The following is a 21,981-nucleotide window of genomic DNA, read 5'->3' on the forward strand; positions in this document are numbered from 1 at the left end:
AACCGCCGTGCCAGGCCATGTACACAACCGCTGTGCCAGGCCATGTACACAACCGCCGTGCCCGGCCATGTACACAACCGCCGTGCCAGGCCATGTACACAACCGCCGTGCCAGGCCATGTACACAAACGCCGTGCCAGGCCATGAACACAGCCGCATGGCCTGGCACGGCGGTTGTGTACATGGCCTGGCACGGCGGTTGTGTTCATGGCCGGGCACGGCGGTTGTGTTCATGGCCGGGCACGGCGGTTGTGTACATGGCCGGGCACGGCGGTTGTGTACATGGCCTGGCACGGCAGTTGTGTACATGGCCGGGCACGGCGGTTGTGTACATGGCCTGGCACGGCGGTTGTGTACATGGCCTGGCACGGCGGTTGTGTTCATGGCCGGGCACGGCGGTTGTGTACATGGCCGGGCACGGCGGTTGTGTACATGGCCTGGCACGGCGGTTGTGTACATGGCCTGGCACGGCGGTTGTGTACATGGCCTGGCACGGCGGTTGTGTACATGGCCTGGCACGGCGGTTGTGTACATGGCCTGGCACGGCAGTTGTGTACATGGCCGGGCACGGCGGTTGTGTACATGGCCTGGCACGGCGGTTGTGTACATGGCCTGGCACGGCGGTTGTGTTCATGGCCGGGCACGGCGGTTGTGTACATGGCCGGGCACGGCGGTTGTGTACATGGCCTGGCACGGCGGTTGTGTACATGGCCTGGCACGGCGGTTGTGTACATGGCCTGGCACGGCGGTTGTGTTCATGGCCGGGCACGGCCGTCCTAGTCCCGGCCGCTCCGGCCGGTGTACGGTGGATGATGCAAGGTGACTGTAAGGGGGGTCATGAACTGGCATGTCCATTGAGTACATCTACAGGGTGTATAGGCCTGCACCTCCCCCGCTGAGTACGTGCACCGCCATGGAGGCGCCAGTGATAGAACATTGTTGCAACTGAAGCATCCGTGGCTGAGGCTTGCACGTGCGGTTGCCGATGTGTGCCCGTGACGGTCCCTGCACATGCAGCCAATGGGAAGAGGGACGCTGGCCGCATATGGCCAATCGCAAGTAGTGGAAGCAGTGCACCGCAACAACAGGGCCAGTCATTGGCCCATTTCACGATCACGCTTCCAGGGCTGACCAATTGGTGGCGACGTATGCCACTGACACGTGCTGAGGGCCCTATATATGTGTGTTGGCCAAAATGACACTTCCTACCCTGGGGACCAGTGCTGCCTGTTCACCTCGACCTGCTGCTGCTGCTGAGCTGACCACCGACTGCTGCCTGTGACCATCACCTCGACCTGCTGCTGCTGCTGAGCTGACCACCGACTGCTGCCTGTGACCATCACCTCGACCTGCTGCTGCTGCGCTGACCACCGACTGCTGCCTGTGACCATCACCTCGACCTGCTGCTGCTGCTGAGCTGACGACCGACTGCTGCCTGTGACCATCACCTCGACCTGCTGCTGCTGCTGAGCTGACCACCGACTGCTGCCTGTGACCATCACCTCGACCTGCTGCTGCTGCTGAGCTGACCACCGACTGCTGCTCTAGTGCCATACTCCGTGATCTTGCCATGTCGAGAGGCAAAGAGATCCGGTCTCGACCCTTCACCGCCGCGGAGCTTGATGTCCTCGTGGACGGTGTACTCCGCAACTATGGACGCCTCTACGGCGCACCAGGACGGGTGGTGAGTGCAGTGTGGGACATGTTGGTGTGCATGAGGGGGCCAAATAATCACGCCTATTTCTATCTTAGCTGTGTAGTGTGGGCTAGACATATGTTCCTGATTGTGCATGGCTGCTGACAGTTACGTCTTGCCCCTATCTGTGTGACAGGCCACCTGTCCACTGACTTTAACCCTTTTGTCTCCCATCATGGTAGGTCAAGCTGCACCTTCGCAAGGACCTGTGGAGGAGCATAGCACGGAAAGTACGGGCATTGGGGGTGTGCAACAGACGACATGCACACTGCCACAAACGCTGGGACGACATTTCCAGGCTGAGCAAGAATGTAGCGGAAGTAACACTGGGCCTGATTCCAAGGACGCCCCGTCTGGCCCGACGCTCCATGACCCCTCTCATGCACCGTATCATTGCAGTGACGCATCCTGAACTGGCCGAACGTCTGAGTGCCGTTCAACAGCAAACTAGCGGTGAGCATACTGTCTGTGTAGGAAACCTGTGAGTGCTATGCATGTATTGGTGCACAGACACACTATTGAGTTCCGTGTTGCGTATGTATGTCTGTGATGCCATTTTGGTCCCATTGGGTGGTTCTCATTTGACATCCAGGTCCGCCATGTTGACACGCCACTTGCTTAGTAGTTGAGTGTTGAAGCACATCCCCTAGTGGTCCATGGCCCCATGGCAGGAAATGTGAGGATGACTGGTAGAGGTGGGCCATGTGCAGGATGAGGGCTACAAAATCTTTGTCAGCTATGTAATTTGGCAATCCTGGTCCTTCTGTACATCAGTGTGCCCATGACTCACACATCTTTTATGTGCATTTCAGCTATGGCAGAGGACACTCAGCCAGAGACGGTGGAGAGTAGTCGAGGAAATGAGTCCGGCTCAGACTTCGCACACACGCAGACTGACACAGAGGAGGCCAGCGCCGGAGAGGGGGACAGGACCGTCCCTGAGGACTCGCATGTGGAGACACCATCGTCCTCCTCGTCGGACACTCTTGGTGAGCCTGCACTGTTGTCACAGACTGGGAGTGGGCACTCATCACCTTCTGTCGGAAGACAGCACACAGGGCCCACACTTCCGCCAACTGCACCATGTACTGTTCGTGGCCAGAGGAGTAGGGGTAGCAGAGTGGCGTTCGGTGCAGGCACCGCTGCCCCTGCCACGGTGAGCCAAAATGCACTGTGTGCTGAGGCCGTTGATCTGCTGCGACAGCTGTGTGTGGGGCAGACCAATATGACAAATGCTTTCCAGGACCATGATAGGAAGTTGGGGCAGGTGGTGGCATTCATGGAAGGGATGCATGGCGATCTTGCAGGTCTACACAGGACAGTGCAGTCATTGGCAAGCAGTGTGTCGTCTGCAATAGTACAGTCGCATGAACAGGGTGCTACTTCTGTTTCCCCATCTACACCACTGGATGTCTCAGGGGGTAGTGATTATTCAGCGCAGGACTCAAATACAGGTTATTGCACTAGAAGCAGCGTCAGACAGCACGTCAGGGCACGCAGGGCACAGACCCCATCCCCTAGATCAGCTAAATCTGTTCACGTACACGACGTCAGATACACTGGAGTACACACACAGGATCCACAAGTGTTGTTGGGGGACATGCCTTCAGGAGCTACACAGGCATTCAACACAAAAGGTACTCCCAAGGCAAGGGATACTCACATGTCCATGGACTGTACCTTGGACAAGGCCAGTGAGAAGACAAAGGCACCTACTAAGTGCAGGGAGACTCCCAAGGGCAGGCCCACAGCAGAGGAAGGGGACACTCCCAAGGACAGGGACAAGACAAAGGCACCTACTAAGAGCAGGGAGACACCCAAGGGCAGGCCCACAGCAGAGGAAGGGGACACTCCCAAGGACAGGGACAAGACAAAGGCACCTACTAAGAGCAGGGAGACTCCCAAGGGCAGGCCCACAGCAGAGGAAGGGGACACTCCCAAGGACAGGGACAAGACAAAGGCACCTACTAAGAGCAGGGAGACTCCCAAGGGCAGGCCCACAGCAGAGGAAGGGGACACTCCCAAGGACAGGGACAAGACAAAGGCACCTACTAAGAGCAGGGAGACTCCCAAGGGCAGGCCCACAGCAGAGGAAGGGGACACTCCCAAGGACAGGGACAACACAAAGGCACCTACTAAGAGCAGGGAGACTCCCAAGGGCAGGCCCACAGCAGAGGAAAGGGACACTCCCAAGGGCAGGGACAAGACAAAGGCACCTACTAAGAGCTGGGAGACTCCCAAGGGCAGGCCCACAGCAGAGCAAGGTCCATCTCCCAAGGGCAGGGACACACACAGAGAGCAGGTGTCTACTGGAGACAGGTGCACCACAGACGACAAGTCTGCTGGCAGGAACAGGGCGGCGACCAGGGCACAGGCTACATCCAGAGACAACACTCCACCTAAGGATAAGGCACATCCTACGGACAAGGCATCTAGCATGGACAATGGCGCAATCAAGGACAGGCATACTTCACCCCTGGCTGCACTGAGGCTGATGTTTTCTACTAAACGCCAAACTGATGTCTCCGCGGCGGAGTCCCCCCATACCTCCACTCCCATCCAGGCCAGTCAGAAGCAGAGGATGGTGTCCCCTGTAGTTGCATCCCCCATTACACATGATTCCGAGTCCAGGCGGCAGGCACAGAGCAAACGACAAGCAGGCTCCAGCACGTCCCCAGAAACCAGATCCCCGGCAGCAGATGCTCCACCTATGGTGGGTGGTGATTCTTTGGAGTCCACACCACTTGGCAGTCCTGTCCTGTCCAGGGTGCACTCACACATCCCTAAGAAACGCAGACACACACCATTGACACCTGCCAACCCCGATTTGGCTCAAGGTCAGCTATCCCCAGCTCCCAGGCCCACCCTGCCTCCTGGCCCATACAGCCCTGTGGCTCATCATTTCAGTTGTCCCAGTGGCGCTGGTGCAGTTGACTCTCATGTATCAGATGGTGGCACAGTGTCAGTTGTGCCCTCTCCTGTTGCAGGTCCTGGCAGTGTATCTGGGTCTATGGCTCACGTGTCAGTTAGAAGATCTGTGGCTGTGTTGCACACTCCTGTTTCTGGTGCTGGCAGTCTGTCTGGGTCAGTGGCTCACGTGTCAGTGACTACATCTGTGGCTGTGTCTCACACTCCTGTTGCTGGTGCTGCCAGTGTGTCTGGGTCCGTGGCCCATGTGTGTGTCACTCGGGCTGTGGCTGTGTCTCACACTCCTGTAGCTGGTGCTGCCAGTGTGTCTGGGTCCGTGGCCCATGTGTGTGTCACTCGGGCTGTGGCTGTGTCTCACACTCCTGTAGCTGGTGCTGCCAGTGTGTCTGGGTCCGTGGCCCATGTGTGTGTCACTCGGGCTGTGGCTGTGTCTCACACTCCTGTTGCTGGTGCTGCCAGTGTGTCTGGGTCCGTGGCCCATGTGTGTGTCACTCGGGCTGTGGCTGTGTCTCACACTCCTGTTGCTGGTGCTGCCAGTGTGTCCGAGGCAGGTAGTTCACGCAGTCCCCCTGATTCTGTGATGTGAGGTGCTGAACACTTAACTCAAATGTTATTTCACATGGTGTGTCCATTGAGAACTGCGTGGCACTCTTGTGGTTCCTGTGACGGGTTGGTAGGGACACGTACTTGTGCAGCCTATGATGTACCTGCTCTGTACTCTACAATGCCCTGTTGCTGTTCTGATACTGCATTCTGCCCTCTCATGTGCTGCCAATGATGAACCTGCTCTGTGCAATGGACTGTTGATGCACTTAGCCCCTCTCACGTGCTGCCTCTGATGGACCTGCTCTGTGCAATGGACTGTTGATGCACTTAGCCCCTCTCACGCGCTGCCTCTGATGTACCTGCTCTGTACTGCACAATGCCCTGTTGAAGCTCTGATACTGCATTCTGCCCTCTCGTTACCTGCCTATGATGTACCTGCTCTGTACTCTACAATGCCCTGTTGCTGTTCTGATACTGCATTCTGCCCTCTAGTGTGCTGCCAATGATGTACCTGCTCTGTACTGCACAATGCCCTGTTGAAGCTCTGATACTGCATTCTGCCCTCTCGTTACCTGCCTATGATGTACCTGCTCTGTACTCTACAATGCCCTGTTGCTGTTCTGATACTGCATTCTGCCCTCTAGTGTGCTGCCAATGATGTACCTGTTCTGTACTGCACAATGCCCTGTTGAAGCTCTGATACTGCATTCTGCCCTCTCGTTACCTGCCTATGATGTACCTGCTCTGTACTCTACAATGCCCTGTTGCTGTTCTGATACTGCATTCTGCCCTCTCATGTGCTGCCAATGATGTACCTGCTCTGTACTGCACAATGCCCTGTTGAAGCTCTGATACTGCATTCTGCCCTCTCGTTACCTGCCTATGATGTACCTGCTCTGTACTCTACAATGCCCTGTTGCTGTTCTGATACTGCATTCTGCCCTCTCATGTGCTGCCAATGATGTACCTGCTCTGTACTGCACAATGCCCTGTTGAAGCTCTGATACTGCATTCTGCCCTCTCGTTCACTGCCAATGATGTGGCTGCTCTGGTGCCCACTTTGCCCATGCTCACGCATACACTGTGATTATACCCCTATTTTGTACAATAAAGGTAGTCTATCAAGTCTCGTGGTCTGTCGTTGTCATTCCTGCTTGCGTACTACAAATGTGTATTCGTATATGCTTCTCATCAGTGGTTTAGGTAACATGACACTCCCCCTCCCTACGTCACGTCCCTTGCCGGTATTCCTCTCCAGACAGCCAATGGTTTGTGCCTTACCTGCGTCGTCGTCCATAGTGGGCCATGACTAGGACGTGGTGGATCGCGAAGAGCATCGGGAAAGCGTGTAGCGCTGGGTCCATGGTGGTGGTCAGCTTGCGGTGGGTATCTCTGCTATGTCACCTATGTTCGCTGTGGGTATTCCGCCGTGTTCAGATAGGTTGTTTTTCCGCTGCGGTTTTATGTGTGTTTTCCGCCATCTTGACTTGGGGGACGGTCTTAGACGTCAGTACGTACGGCGGGGCCTCCGGATGTGTTCCGTCCGCCACGTGGTCGTGTGTAGTTGGGCGGCGGTGCGTGCTTTTCCGTCGCGGACGGAAATTGGACATGTTTTCCTATCCTGATATGGCGGACGGAGTATCCGCGGCAGGCGGACTCGGAAAAGGGTTTTTCCGCCTACTCCAGGGCCGCGGTGGCTCTTCCGTCCGCCATCCTAATGAGCCCCTAAATGTGCTGGGTTTGTACCCTGTCAGTCCATGCGACCATGAATGGGGCCACACTGGTGAAAATACTTCATTGTACCTGCCGTATCAGTGAGAAACCTGCTGAACTAGCTCCAACCACCCTGTCAGCCTTTTTTCGGTAAAATGAGTCCTACGAGTTGAACTAGACTAATAACTGCCACAAATTGCTTGCTACTAGACCACCAATGACTAATCATAAATCATTCTTATATCACAAGTACAATAAAAACTATTCCAGCGTGAACAATGTTTCTGAATTATAGGCTCCAAAAAATAAACTGTTTATTAAAGCCTATTATAAATAATCTGCTTGTTTTAAGGGATTGGTAGTTATAGCAATCACAGAGAGTGCAGCTAAGCAAGGAGTGAGCTAATAGTGGCAGCGAAATCTAATGATGTTAAAGCACTAAAAGACAAAAGGGCTAAGTATAAAAGACTATTAATACAAACAAAGAGAGACTGGGATGATAGTGTCTGGGCCAAACTGATTATTGCGGCGAAAATTAAGAACCACCTGGGTTTTTGGAGATTGTTAGCTAAGGGCACCAAAATGGGAAGTAGCATCCTGGATCTCTTTTTGGACTCAAGTGCATGGGTCAGCCATTTTTCAAAGTTATGCTCGGAGATTACTACTGAACCAACAAGTAACCAGCAAAGAATTACAATAAACTCCTCAGCAATCTTCAAAGAAGGACAAACTTACTCCCAATATTTTAGTGCAGAAGAAACTTAGACAGCTATTGATGCAGTCAAGCCCGGGAAAGCACCTGGTCCCGATAAAATACCAGGTGACCTGCTGAAACACGATAAAGCTGTATGGGGACCTTACATAAATCTTCTCTTTAAAGCTGTGGTGGCAGGAGGCCCATTACCAGAGTTTTGGAAAGGAGCCAAAATCATTCCAATTTTTAAAAAGGAAGACTGCCAAAATCCTGCCAATTATAAGCCAATAAGATTAATCGACCCCAAAAGATTTATGCGAAGCATATTTTATCAAAACTTAATGATTGGACAGAGCGAAACAATATTTTATCACAGTACCAGGCTGGGTATAGAGCCAGAACCAGTACAATCGATCAGGCCTTCAGGGTTCTTTGTATGGGCTGGAAATCCATTATTTTAAGGAAATGCGACTTGTACATATATTTTATGGATCTGAAGGCCGCCTTTGACCTCATACCCAGAGATCTGCTCTGTAGCTCCCTAAAAAAACAAGGTGTGCCCAAGGATCTTCTTGACCAGATAATGAGATTACATGAAGATAATTATGAGAAAGTCAGATAGGGACCCAGGGTAGAACTTACTGAGGCAATCCCTATAAGGACAGTTGTAATGCAGGGCTGTGTGCTGGCACCCACCCTCTTCTCACTATACGTTAATGACGCTCTGAAACATCTTTTGGGGTGTAGACGCCATTCACCATAGTTAGGAGGGGTGCCAGTAACGGCTCTTTTATTTGTTGATGATACTATCTTATTATCACAAACCCCAAAGGGACTTCAAAATCTATTATATTCATTTAGTGATTATTGCGACTTAAAGGGCCTTGAAATAAATTCTAGCCAAACAAAATACATGGCAGTCAAACCGCACAACTCCTTTAAGTAGAATATTACTGTCCAAAAACAGAAGCTAGAAAATGTGCCGAATTTGTATTACTTAGGTATCACATTAGACACTAAATTGACCTGGTACCCACACCTGCAAACAAAGTAAGACTATTCTGCGCCAATTTATTTTGCCAATATTAAAAAAAACACCAGAATAGCATAACCTAGGCAGTGTCTCCTGCACTTGAAGTTTACAAACACAGGGCACAATATGCAACCCTTTATCAGGGCAGAACCTTGGGGGGCTACTGGTAGGAATACATTTGATGTGGAAGAAAACACATTTTTTAGGATGCTGCTACTTCTTCCTGTACTCACACCCATGATCCCTATCACCAGAAATGTAATATAAAACGCATAGATCACCAGGCTATACTGAGACCTTTGTTATTCTGGGTGCGTTTGTGGACCAGAGTAGAACTTACAAGTTATGAGGAAGGGCTATAAGATATTTTAAGGCTTGATCAGTGTGTAAGCCTTCAATAGGTTAAACATGTGTGTACCTGGTTCTGCAAACTTGGATTAAACCATTATTGGGAAGCGCCCCTCTCATTGATACCATCCTCAAAAAAGATTCTGAAAACCACATTGTGGGCATACATGCAAAACAATATTTCCCAATGTTCAGATACTGGCAGACTGACATCCCAGTTCCTCCTTTCAAAACCACTCCCTTTCTTTGAGCAATTTCTGGACTAAGTCCAACCTCAACTGGCAAAATCTTTGTAAATGAAGTTCCGCTACAGCGTTCTACAAGTTCATTCTAACACAGCCATATGGGTACGCAAAAATGTCTACTGCCCCTTAAATCAACCCAATGCAGTAGAAAATAATTCCCATATATTATTTTTCTGTCCAGTATATGCCACCCCAAGGTGAAAAGGGATTAAACCCATTTGCCAGAACTTGGGAACTGCTTCTTGCTCTGATGCAACAAGAATTCTAAAAACAGATACTTCACAGAAAATTGTTTTTAGTGTTAGCAGATATTTGTTTGCTGTCAATTTATTAAGGAAGGAAAAAGGCATGAAATGTTAATGTCACAAATTCCATGTGCTATTTTAAGTACCTATATGCACCTCTTGCATTTACACTTTCTTTGTTTGCCCAGATTCTTTGCAGAAAGTTCAAGAAGGCTATATGCTCTTGTGTAATTTCAATGTGCTGCTCTTAGTACCTATATGCACTTTTCTTGCACTTTATTCTTTGTCTAGAATCTATAGAGACATCTTTAAACATCTATATGTACCTTCCCAGCATTTGCACCTTCTCAACTCTTTGCCTGGAAACTACATTTCCCTCTATGTTTTAAATGCATTGTATAACAAGCCTAGAATGTTATCCTATTTTTTGCATGGAACCTTTTTTTGCCTCTATGTTTTAAATGCATTGTATAGCAAGTTTAGCATTGTATAGTACTTTTATTGACATCTCGAGTAAGTGGTTTTATATTGCAAAGGCAAGATTTTATCAATTATAATTACCCAAGAGTGTACTAAGAAAAAAGATTATTGTAACTTTGTTTATCTACCATGTATGAATTGTTTCATCTTGTATCTTTTATGTTTTTTTTAAACCAAATAAAGATTAATTAATGAATGTAGCAATCACAGTTCTAACAAATAGGAAACACTACATTTGTGCAGTGGTGGCCGCCACACACAAAGGGGGTGGAGGTGCAAGGGGGGGCTAGCATAGTGGGTTAATAATATATATTTTTCTCAAAGGAAATTACCATTAACTGCGGGTTGCCTCCCACGTTGAGGCTCCGTGTTCATCCTGGTCCCAGCAGACACTGGAGCAGTCTCCCTGTGCAATCCTGTGCAATCCCTGTGCTGCTCTCATAGTATGAGAGCAGCATGGGGATTGGCCTGAGCGGGCTGAAAAGACGTTCCGCTCTGGACAGGGAGTCTGTGCTGTTCCTCTAACCCGGCTGTATGTAAACGTAAGTGTGCATGTGTGTTTGGCCGGCCTGAGACGGCTGGCCAAACACACATGTGCGCTTAGAAGTGCATTTAGCACTCCTCCTCCCCCTCCCATGGTCCGGCCCACCCCTCCCTACATGCGCTGGCTCAGAGCAGGCAAATGAAAAATAAAATGATGATATAACATTGTTTTATTTTTCACCGGATGGCTCTGAGCCAGTGGGGCGACGTTCCTCTGCCACTGCAGAGGAGCCACCCCTGCATTTGTGCATACTGTGACACTCAAAGTCCTTGGACTCTGTCCCGTCGCCAACTTCTAGGAACAGGTCTTGCTGTACAATGCCACCAGGCTTCTGCAAGCAAGAGCAGCATAGAATTGAATGTAAGAGCAACAATGAATGAATGGGTGAATACATGTGGAGTCAGAGAGTTTGCCTAAACTGCCTGGAATCTGGGTGGAGGACAGGGTGGATCTCAGATCTTCAGCATGGCTATTCCAAATCAATGCTTTGCCAGTTCAGAAGTCCACCTGTAGAGATAGGATGGACAATAGAGACAGGGAACTTAAACCACACAGATAGAATAAAAGTCAATTCAGTGGTGTCCCAGTGACACTGTACCCAAGTGGTCAGCCCACCACTGGCATGTTTGACAAGAGATAAAAGGGCAAAGACAGTTAGTCTTAGACATAACAGGCCATGCCATACACATGGAGGCGACACTTCCAATAACAGGAGAGTCGATATTCCCACTATGAATTATGAAATTAATAAATCCATTGCATGTCTACTTATAATTCCTTCTCAGGTGATTGTGTTTGTCTGTTTTGAAAGATATTTCACCTAAACATAACCATGATAAGGAGTACAGAGGAACAACATCAAGCCTCTTTTAAACTCGTTTCATGGTATAAGTCACATTTTCTGTTTCCACCCAATAGGATACTTACGCTCGCTACCTAAAGTCGCCGATATACAAAGAAATGCTGTCGAAGGCTATGGTACCACAAGAGACTAAGAAAAGGTAAGTCAGATCGAATGTAACTAATAGCAGTTCTGGGTGCATCACTCACTTCAAACCGTCACTTAGTTATTAATGTGTTTATGTAATTAAAGTATATTTTGCTTTAAAAGCAGCATTTTATTTTTAGCATGTCTTACCGAGACTTACCTTCTGTCATGTCTTAACAACGGCAATAAAGCGATATGCAAATCATACTGACATCGCGTGAAAGGTGCATGAAAGTGCTAAGTAAGATATGCAATTCCTGCCTATAGGTTATAAGTATGCCTCAAATTGTTTTGCAGTGAAATTTATATGGTGTTTTTATACCTCCGGGGAAGCACCATTATACTGCATTTGAATCACCGGTAGCTCTCTACTCCATCAGTTTTGAGTCACCAGTGAGAACTCACTTGGTTGGATAGAAAATTTGGGTCTCTGCCCCACTGACATCCAAAAATGCCACTTCAGTCCACTCCAGGCCCAGTGACTTGGGGCTCATTGGATCACTTGTGAATCCCTCATTGACCATCTACCATTTATTTTTAGCAACAGATCTTAGATTTAGTTCAATTTTCTGTTCTAAAGTCTGGGGTGAGTCTGAATGTGGTGTCTTCTGCAATTCTGTAAATGAGTGCAGATCACATTAGTGGTCCATCGATGGTTTATTTAACACTCTCTAATCAGGGACTCTTTCTAATATTTGGTCTATTCTGTGTCTTCTGGAAGGGCACACTGATCTGCACATTATGATCTTTTCCTGCTTACAATGATCATCACGGCCCGTAGTGCCTCTGGGATTGTGTACATTAATCGTATAGCTTTTTCCTCAAATATGTGTTATTTGCTTGTTTTGGGTTGTCTTTTCACAATACCTATTAAAATGCAATTGTCATCAAGCCATGCCTTATTAGCGGCTGGTCCACTCCATTATGAGATCTTAAGTGATAGCTTTAAATTGGCCTCATAAGTAAAGAGCTATCTTGGGCCAATCCATGCTTTTAAGTCAATGGCAATCTGAGTTCAATCTGAATTTGGACAAGTGGACACAGACATAAATTAAAAAAAACAAATGCCCATGTGCTGTTGGGTAAACAGTAAGGGCAGGGAGAACGTGGCTGTAATGACACTGGAGCAAATTCATCGAGCTTTTGTCACCCTACATTAACCTTACTTCTGCACCTCACAGATAGCAAGGTGCTGTGAGTTTGTCCTAACTTGGGACAGACTATTCTCTCTGGCATTTCTCACACCTGAAAATTCACTGGATTTGCCACCATGCTGCCATATGGTATGTCAATAACTGATGGTCTCTTGGTTTAAGCGGCTTACCCCTGAAGGCTTTGGAAGGCAAACAAGCATGAGCATCACATCAGGAATTAGGAGGAATCCCCAAGAATTGCAGGCCGGCAATTGGTTTCTAGTGGCTGCCACCGAGCCTCAACAAGACTATAATTTCAGTGCCATTGTGTGTATCTAAGGCAAACCCAGTTTGAAGGCCCCACAACAACTACAGACCAATCCTGAATCATAGGGCTGGGAGGAGTGAGCTTGAAATAAGAACTTTAAAGGGAAACTGATGTTCTACAAATTATAGTGCAGAGCATTGTCTTAGCATTTCCATTTCTCAGGGGCAATGTTCAGTCCATTCATGTCAATCTTGCAAAAACATATTATGCCTGGAAACACGAAGCCCATAAGACAACATCATTATGAGCAAGCTCTATTTTGATTCCATGGTTCAAGGGTATTACGATCACTGGGGTCAATGGAGGTGAGTACGATGGAGGCAGTCAAGTTCCCTTGTCAGAGGCATCCCATTTTGAGAAGGAAGGGAGTTCTTCAATAAGACAGAAGTACCATGATGAGTGAGTAAGTGGGTGAATGTGTTAATTGATAAGTACTTGAGCTTGACTTGATCCACCTCATAACGTTGATTAATACTCAATATTTTTCTGATAGGCTGATGTTTAATTTAAGGGATGTTTATGTAAGTCGTAAGTGAGGAGCCAACAGCTACGTAGGGCATGTGGGCGAGCGATTAAAGTAGCATTTTCTGGTGATAAGTAATGGCTGAACTGTCTTAAAATGCAACGTTATGTTCTACAATTTCTAAAGTGCGTTAATACCTGGGCAGGCGTCCTGATTTTAGGAAAGAGGAAAAACGAGATCGAGATTGAGTGATATTTAAACAAAATAGCCAGGTTTTGAGGGTCTTGTGAAATTTTCAGAAAGTTCATGGAAAGTGTATTCCACATATTTGCTGTTACCACCAAGAAGGTCATAGCACCCATTCGAGCAAGTTTAAAGTTAGGGACCGCCACAAGTGCTGTGTCCATGGATCTCAACTAGCGACTAGGAATATAGCTGACAAATGTGTTTTGAATGTAAAAAATGTGATTTAATGAGCCTGACCCATATGGAGCTCTGTGGACAAGGCCCATAGATTTAAAGTTAATTTGCATGACCACAGGAAGTCAATGTAAGGTGTTAAGTGCACCTGAGGTGGAAGAGTTTCTGGGCAATCCCAGCGGTAGCGCTGCCACTGTGGTTTGAATCCTTTGAGGTCTTATAAGTGATCGGGCAGGCAGGGCATTGCAGTAGCTGGGGCAGCTAAGAATAGTTGCCTGAACCACCGCAATACAAGCCATACTTGGGTGCAAGGGAAGAATCTTTTGCAGAATCATACGACAGGATTACAGATGTCAGAGGCTCTCACGATGTTCATGGAGAAAACTTAGGAATTTTGTTCTGTTGGTAAGAACCACTTATCCAATGTAAACTGTATCCATAGCGGGTAGTTGTCAAGGGAACCAATGCACTTCAGCATTGTAGTCAATGTTTGAAAATTCTCAAAAGGTTAGGTGGTTTGCATTCTAATCAGACTAAGAACAATTGCTTCTTTGATCAATTGATTTTTTAGTCTAAAAAGACATGGCAAAATGTCTGCATCAGAGTTGTAAGTCAGCATTTATGATGCAAATGTCAGTGTTAGGTGCAGATGGCCCTTAGAGTAAGCAAAAAACAAATTAAATATATCTGGCTTTTTATATAAGTGAAATGCGTCTTTATTGATTAGAGCGTTTGTGTGGGTGCGTTAGTGGGTTATTGCAAGAATCATGTTGGTTGAATGGACGGATGATTGATTGAGTACATAGATGAATGAGTGAGTGTGTGTGTGCAAGGATGAGTGATTGTGTATATGGAAGAATGGATGGACACTGTGAGTGTGTTTATGAATAGATTGCTGGGAGATTGGGTGAGCGCATGGATAGACGAGGGGGCAAGGACAGTGCATGGCAGATAAACACAGTGTGTGGTGAAAAGGCAGTGAATTGGTGTAATGACAGTGTGGGGAAGGGGGACAGGGCAGTGAGCAGAGGCAAGAGCAAAACTTGTGAATAGGTGGGGAGCAAGGCAGTGAGTAAGGACAAAAGCAGTGCCTGGGACCATGTAGAGCAGTGGCTCGGGGAACACGCCCTGTATGTGATGAGATGTATGCTGTTTAGGGACAGTGTGTGCTGGAGAGGGGCAGTGTGTGGTGATAGGGCAGTGCATTGGGTAGGTGCAATGTTACCACTGGTTCCATGTTCCCATTGGTTTTGCAGGTAGAGGCAGTCGCCATTGAGGTCCAAGAGCAAGCATTCCACAATTTTCAGGAGGCCTTTTCCATTACTTTCTTAGACCCCAGTGACATCTTGAGCATATGCTCAAGTACCCAACCATCCTATATTTTTGTGGGCTTTGCTTCTTCAGGACTGTTTCCTGAATCACGCTAGTACAGGGCACACAAAATATTCCCTTCCACAAAAGAGAGCTATGCTGACCCCATACCTAATGTCTTATCCTGGCACTCTCTTTCTGGTACAGGTATGCACCGGATATATGGAGAGTAGTATGGTACTATAATGCCAGTGTGGCAATCACAGTCAGCAGGATAAAAAGTTGTAGTACCTGATACACTAGTTATGGACGGGAACTTCTTAAAAATATGGAATGTTTGCCCCTCACTGCTGCATGAGTGAACAGGGAGGCAGTTCTTTTACCTTTTAGAGACAAAAATTGTAAAATTATTTCTTTATGAAATTTCTCCCAGTGTAATTTAAATATTAAGATGAATAATACTTCTTCATAATTAAAATTACTATAATCCTGTGTTCGCTTATGGTACTGTAATAAATACTCTAATAAATCCAAGTTATAGTAGGTACTGGTTTAATAGAGACAGCACAGTACTCATTTCATCTGTTCCTAGCAGGTATCTACCAGTATCAGCATTCACATAAAAACAATTCTAAATGGAATATACAGGAGGTGCATGTGCACAGAACCAAAGAGCATATATTAAAAGGGAAATACAATGGAGCATCTTAAAAGAGAAATGTAAGAAATAGAACACAAAATATAACAGGTACGTTGATGAGTATTTGGCAAAGGTTGGTGTATTAATCTTAAAGACGCTGATGCACCTTGTAGGGCTCCAGATTGGGTGGCTCAAAATTTAATTAAAATCAATAATTCTTGTATATAGTCATGGTACATTGAAGACAATTACATTTCTTTTTTTAAAGAAAAAGTCCATAAACAGTCCACAGGCTAAAATGGCCCTCTGCCTTATTATTTCTCTATTGCAGATGTTATAGAAGAGAGGCTGGTGGGCCTTCTGGATAACGGGGACGGTTGTGTTATGACTATTTGTAGAATGCACATCTCCCCTGGGAGGGTATCTAGGGGCTAGCTAAGAAAGGGACTTCCCTGGCTGTGTGTAGGTAAAGAGCCATGTGTTCAGTTTCTTGTGGAATTCAAGGACTGAGAAGTTGGCTCTCATGTAGAGGGGGTGGTCGCTGCAGGCAGGCCTTGAGTGCAAGGTATGAGAAGGTGCAGCCATTGGCTATGCGAATGCAGGGGATAAAAGCAAGCGGAAGGTTGCCTGAATGTAGGTTTCAAGGCGAGGTGTGGAAATTGATGGAGCTGTTGAGTTATGAGAAACCTAGATTATGCAAGGCTTTTTAGGTGTTGGTGAGGAGATTGAAGAGTGTGCATTTGTGGACAGGGAGCCAGTGGACCCCTTGGAGATGTGAAGGGATGTGTATTTGGTTAGTGAACCTGAGTGTGAGTCTGGCCACTGCTTTATGTATGTCCTGAAGTCCTCTGGTCAGTTGGGGTGATGCTGACAAAGAGTGTTTGCTATTGTCCAGTTTTCTGGTCATGTGGGCTCTCGTGACGTGTCTGCTTCTGTTGACAGAGAGACATTTGAAGAACTTTCTGAGGATCATTCAGGTGTAGAAACAGAATGAGGTGACTGCATTGACTTGGCTGGTCCTCAAGAGCTAGTTGTCCACCACTATGTCCAAGTTCTTGGCTTAATTACTCAGGGTTTTGTCCCAGATCTACTGGCCACCAGGTAGAGTTGCATAGGAAAGTGTTCTTGCCAAAGAGTGTTGATTCTGTTTTGTCTGTGTTGCGTTTCGAACAGTTGGTCTTCATCCAGCAGGTGACTTCAGACATGTGTGAGATTAAACTAGTCGTGGTGGTAGATGTTTCCATCATAGAGGGAGAGGGTGAACTGGGTGTCATCAGCAAAGGCTTTACTATTGATTCCCTAAGATCAGATGATGTTGGAGTGCTGTGCTATGTAGTTGATAAACAGCAGGGGGCTGAGAGATGAACCTTGGGGAACTTCATTCATGAGGTTGGGGGCGACTGAGGTGTAGAGGGTCAGGCTGACCAACTGGATGTGCCCGATGAAGAAGGAGCAGATTCAGCAGAGAGCGGGCCTTCATATGCTATCATTGTGGAAGGATTGAATCAGTATGAGAAGGGAGACACTGTCAAAGGTGGAAGATAGGTTGAGTAGGTTGAGGGCTGCGATGTCTCGTCGGTCAGTGATGAGTTGGATATCATCTAGTGGCAATGAGGGTGGTCTTGGTGGTATGTTTTGGTCTGATTCATGTTTAGAAGGGGCCTATGAGGGGTTTGTTGTTTAGGTGGCCGGCTAGTCATTTGTTGATTACGGTCTCTAGTACTTTGACATGATAGAGCACAAGGAGATCAGTTGGTTGATAGTCACCAGCGTTTTAGGATCAGCTGATGATTTCTTCAGAAGGGAATTGGACTGGGTAAGAGTGGTCTGCTTAATTCAGACACTCTGTTCATCACCACCCCCTTTTCTGTATCGTTTTTGGCCACTATAGGTGTGGCAGGGTATACTCAGACATGAGTCCCTTTCTCACTGCTCCATCAGGATTCAAGCAAGCCGGGCCGAAGAGGCTGAAATGCCAGAAACCGGTCCCCGGTAGCTTGTCTCCTTTCTGGTGAAGAATTGGCTTGGTAGTTTGGTCTGCCCTGTTCCCATGATGCACTGGGCCAGGGACAGACTAATTTGCATATAGCCAGGTTCTGAGCTGGGATGGGGCAGTGAGATAAATAACGGTGATGGATCAAGCCCTGATCTTTGGACTGGGTAAGAGTGGTCTGCTTAATTCAGACACTCTGTTCATCACCACCCCCTTTTCTGTATCGTTTTTGGCCACTATAGGTGTGGCAGGGTATACTCAGACATGAGTCCCTTTCTCACTGCTCCATCAGGATTCAAGCAAGCCGGGCCGAAGAGGCTGAAATGCCAGAAACCGGTCCCCGGTAGCTTGTCTCCTTTCTGGTGAAGAATTGGCTTGGTAGTTTGGTCTGCCCTGTTCCCATGATGCACTGGGCCAGGGACAGACTAATTTGCATATAGCCAGGTTCTGAGCTGGGATGGGGCAGTGAGATAAATAACGGTGATGGATCAAGCCCTGATCTTTGGACTGGGTAAGAGTGGTCTGCTTAATTCAGACACTCTGTTCATCACCACCCCCTTTTCTGTATCGTTTTTGGCCACTATAGGTGTGGCAGGGTATACTCAGACATGAGTCCCTTTCTCACTGCTCCATCAGGATTCAAGCAAGCCGGGCCGAAGAGGCTGAAATGCCAGAAACCGGTCCCCGGTAGCTTGTCTCCTTTCTGGTGAAGAATTGGCTTGGTAGTTTGGTCTGCCCTGTTCCCATGATGCACTGGGCCAGGGACAGACTAATTTGCATATAGCCAGGTTCTGAGCTGGGATGGGGCAGTGAGATAAATAACGGTGATGGATCAAGCCCTGATCTTTGGACTGGGTAAGAGTGGTCTGCTTAATTCAGACACTCTGTTCATCACCACCCCCTTTTCTGTATCGTTCTTCAGAAGGGGGAGCATAGCAGTGTGTTTCCTAGCATCCAGGAAGGTGTCTTTGTTGATGGAGTTGTTGAGTATAGGGGTCAAGGCTGTGCAGATGGGTCCAATCCTTTGGTGAAGAAGAAGTGAGGGCAGGGATCTTACGGGTCTCTTGAGTTTCTGCGGTTTCTGCTGTGGTGATGATGGGCCAGGAGGTCATAAGAATGCCCGGGGGGTTGGGTGTGGGGTTGCTTTGTGGGGTTATTAGTGATGAGATGGTAGATGGGTGGGGATTGTTGTAGATGTTGCTGATCTTGTGGCTAACATAGTGGCAGTGTTGGGTACAGAGGTCCTGCGATGGTTGTGAAGCTGGTGGTGAATTTGTTGATGCCAATTTATATTCACATCATAGTATTACCAGAGCAGCTTTTTTGTCGAGAGGGCACTCTGAACTAGAGCTCCGTGTGCCTTTATCTCCACTGTTAAAATTCTTTGGAATTTATAATTTCTCAGCATTTTGACCGTGCAACGTTTGTGGATTTTGCATAACAAAGACAGTTTGCGTGTGTCCTGTGTGGGTGGGACTGTTATTAGTGCCTGTACCAGCCTTGCAATGACCAGTTGGTGACCCGCCAGAAAGGGCAAAGAGTTATTTTATTTTAACAAGTATTCATTAATATAATATATTGATGCCACAATTTAATAAAGTACATTCTGTAAGTATTTACATGAGAAATAAGAAAAACAACCCTAAGATGTCCCATTGCATCTGTTTGTGAGATCGAAGAAAGTTTGAAAGGTCCTTTGGCCACTCAATGGAAAAGCAACTTGCTTTTGTGCAGTGCTTCGGCGAATTCCTGTACATGAAACTCAACTAAATGTACCCAAACCACAGCCTTAAATATCTAAAAAGCTGACATTCTTTCACTTTTTAAACCTGCTAGGCTCTGTCTGTATGTTTCCCAAAACATCATGCTGTCTCACCACTTCCGACCATTGGTAATGTAGGTTTAGTCGTCTTTGCGATGGAAACACTTTCCCGGTTAGTATTCTGTATTCATGATCCCACTCTTTCATAATGCAGCTCTCATTCTCTAGCTCGTGTTCTCCTTGCAAAAGATCGTATATTTTCTCGCCATCATGCTGTCTTCCTCTCAGAGCATGATTTCTGTGTTCAAAATTAGTCAAATACTAACCAGAGCCTGGAACGAGTCTGGTCTGTCTGTCTGGGCTTGTACAGCCAACTTCGTACAAATAGTTGTTGTAGTTCAATATGGATTTGAATGCAGGCGTCTACTTTGTCGAGCTCGATATGGTAACAATAGATTATTTTTTGTTGATGTATTATAGAAGCTGAAGTGCTGCTGCTTTTTCAAAATCTAGAAGATGGAGTGAGTGATAGGACAGTATTGTGCAAAGTGGTGGGGTCAGATTGAGATTTTTGAGTAGCAGTAGTACTTCTCTGAATTTTAGAGGTTATTGAAAGGTTCCGGCGAATATGTCAGGAACTGATGGTGCATTGCTAGAGGAAGATGAAGGTGGGTTTGATGAATTTGATGATGGAGGAGTGGCTTTTAGAGAGGCTTATGACGCACTGCTTAGACATGTTTGATAGTCATATATTGTAGCAAACTGCATTGAAGGTGGAATAAAGGTCAAGAGGGATGAGGTATAGAGTAGAAGTGACTGTGGTGACCTTTGGAAAGAGAGTTTTGACATTAGCATGGATATTTCTAATTGACAGCAACGCTCAAAACCAGGCCCTCTATGGGTTGCTAGTAGTTGCTTCTTGTACCTCCTCTAGTTTTTCTATAATATTTTGATTTACACCTCCCCTCCAATTTGGTGATGATTCCTACATCGTATCCTCTTGCTGCTTCTTGACCAGTACCTAAGATAGTCATCTACCTCTGAAGCTTCTTGGATGTCTCGGCTTGCCTAATTTCTCAATATAAAAGCAATACCATTCCTGTTGTCCCACTCCTCCAGGTCCATGCTCGCATCTCTAGAGAGAAAATAATGTATTTTTCTGTCTCTTTCCACCTTGGTGTTACATAACTCTGCCTCACTTAAGCCTAAAGCATAACTTGGAGTCATATTCAAGTTCAACCCATTACAAATAAACTCCGTATATAACCCTTCATCCAGCCAATCTATCACCTAAGGAAACAAAGTAGAGGATGCTTGTGGCGTCACTCACTTTAAAAGAAATCAGCTAGGTCATTCACTTCCATTCATGCAGATGAATGATCATGTACATGCACATGCCTAAGAGCTCATTCTAAAATTAACAGTAGTAATTGAATACTAATGAGATCAGGAACTCTGCCGTTTACATTTAACCCAGCATTATCATAACCAAACCCAGACAGATGGACTTCTGACTGCTCAGATGTTCTATCCAGAAATCATTTTTCTTCCAAACGCCTTTGTTTGCAGTCCCTGTGGTGTTTCAGTACGCTTTTCAACATCTGGAATGTTTACAAATATAACCTTTTTTTTCCAAAATCAGTTTCATTGGACCAGTAATTACTGGGGATGATTATATCTGCAGTTCTCATCTCCATCAGTGCTCTTTGTGTTTGAAGGACATGGAAGACGAATAACCTTTTACTGACCTTGAACGGAGGCAGATCCTATTTTTTGTGCTCTCTTCCCACGCCATAAGGGCATTCGGAGCTCTGAATTCTTATCCAGCATTGTGTTCCATAATATCTTGAGAAAAGTAAATCAGACGCCAGGGAAGTATCACTTTAACACACAGTGGTTATGCAAAATGAATTGTTTTTTGCATAATGAATTGTTTTTTGCAAAATGTGTTTATTGAGTTTTTCAGAGGAACATAGGCTATGAGTTTTGCTGACATATTGGAATGTGATACACAGAAGTAGGAACCTCTCGTGGGGAGAACCTGCCACAATCAGCCCACGAACATAATAGAAACAGAAAACATAAGAATAACCAACACAAGTTCAGCGTCATCATGCGCCCTCAGCAGGCACGGGTGAAAAGTACATCAATAATATTAATCGTTACATTTCCCATATGTAGGGTAGGAAATGGGCGGATAGGGGAAGAGCAGAGAGAAAGTCACGTCCACAAAAAGAAGGAGGGGAATGCACACCAAACCAATCAAATATTGAACGTACAATCTTTGCAGATGTGTCGTAGCTCATGTGTCACGTACCTCAGCATCTCTGGTCATGAACGACCACGGGGATGCAAAATGAATTGTTAAGCGTTTCACAGGTGTCAAGTATTGTCAAACTCAATGACTCGTCACTACTTTGTAAAGATATTGGGCCTGGGTATGTTTAGCCTTCAAATGTGTGCCAGATAATT

General features: G+C 46.7%; 1 protein-coding gene across 1 annotated transcript in view; it reads left to right on the plus strand.

Annotated features, from left to right (window-relative positions):
* RGS9 (regulator of G protein signaling 9) overlaps window positions 1–21,981 on the plus strand; it is a 946,886-nt gene that overhangs the window by 749,023 nt on the left and 175,882 nt on the right. The window contains exon 16 of the mRNA XM_078650792.1: window positions 11,390–11,472. Coding sequence (XP_078506918.1) covers window positions 11,390–11,472 — 83 coding nt within the window. The remainder of the gene's footprint in view (window positions 1–11,389; window positions 11,473–21,981) is intronic.

This window comes from Lissotriton helveticus, chromosome 7 (assembly GCF_964261635.1).
Source record: "Lissotriton helveticus chromosome 7, aLisHel1.1, whole genome shotgun sequence".
Classification (NCBI taxonomy): Eukaryota; Metazoa; Chordata; class Amphibia; order Caudata; family Salamandridae; genus Lissotriton; species Lissotriton helveticus.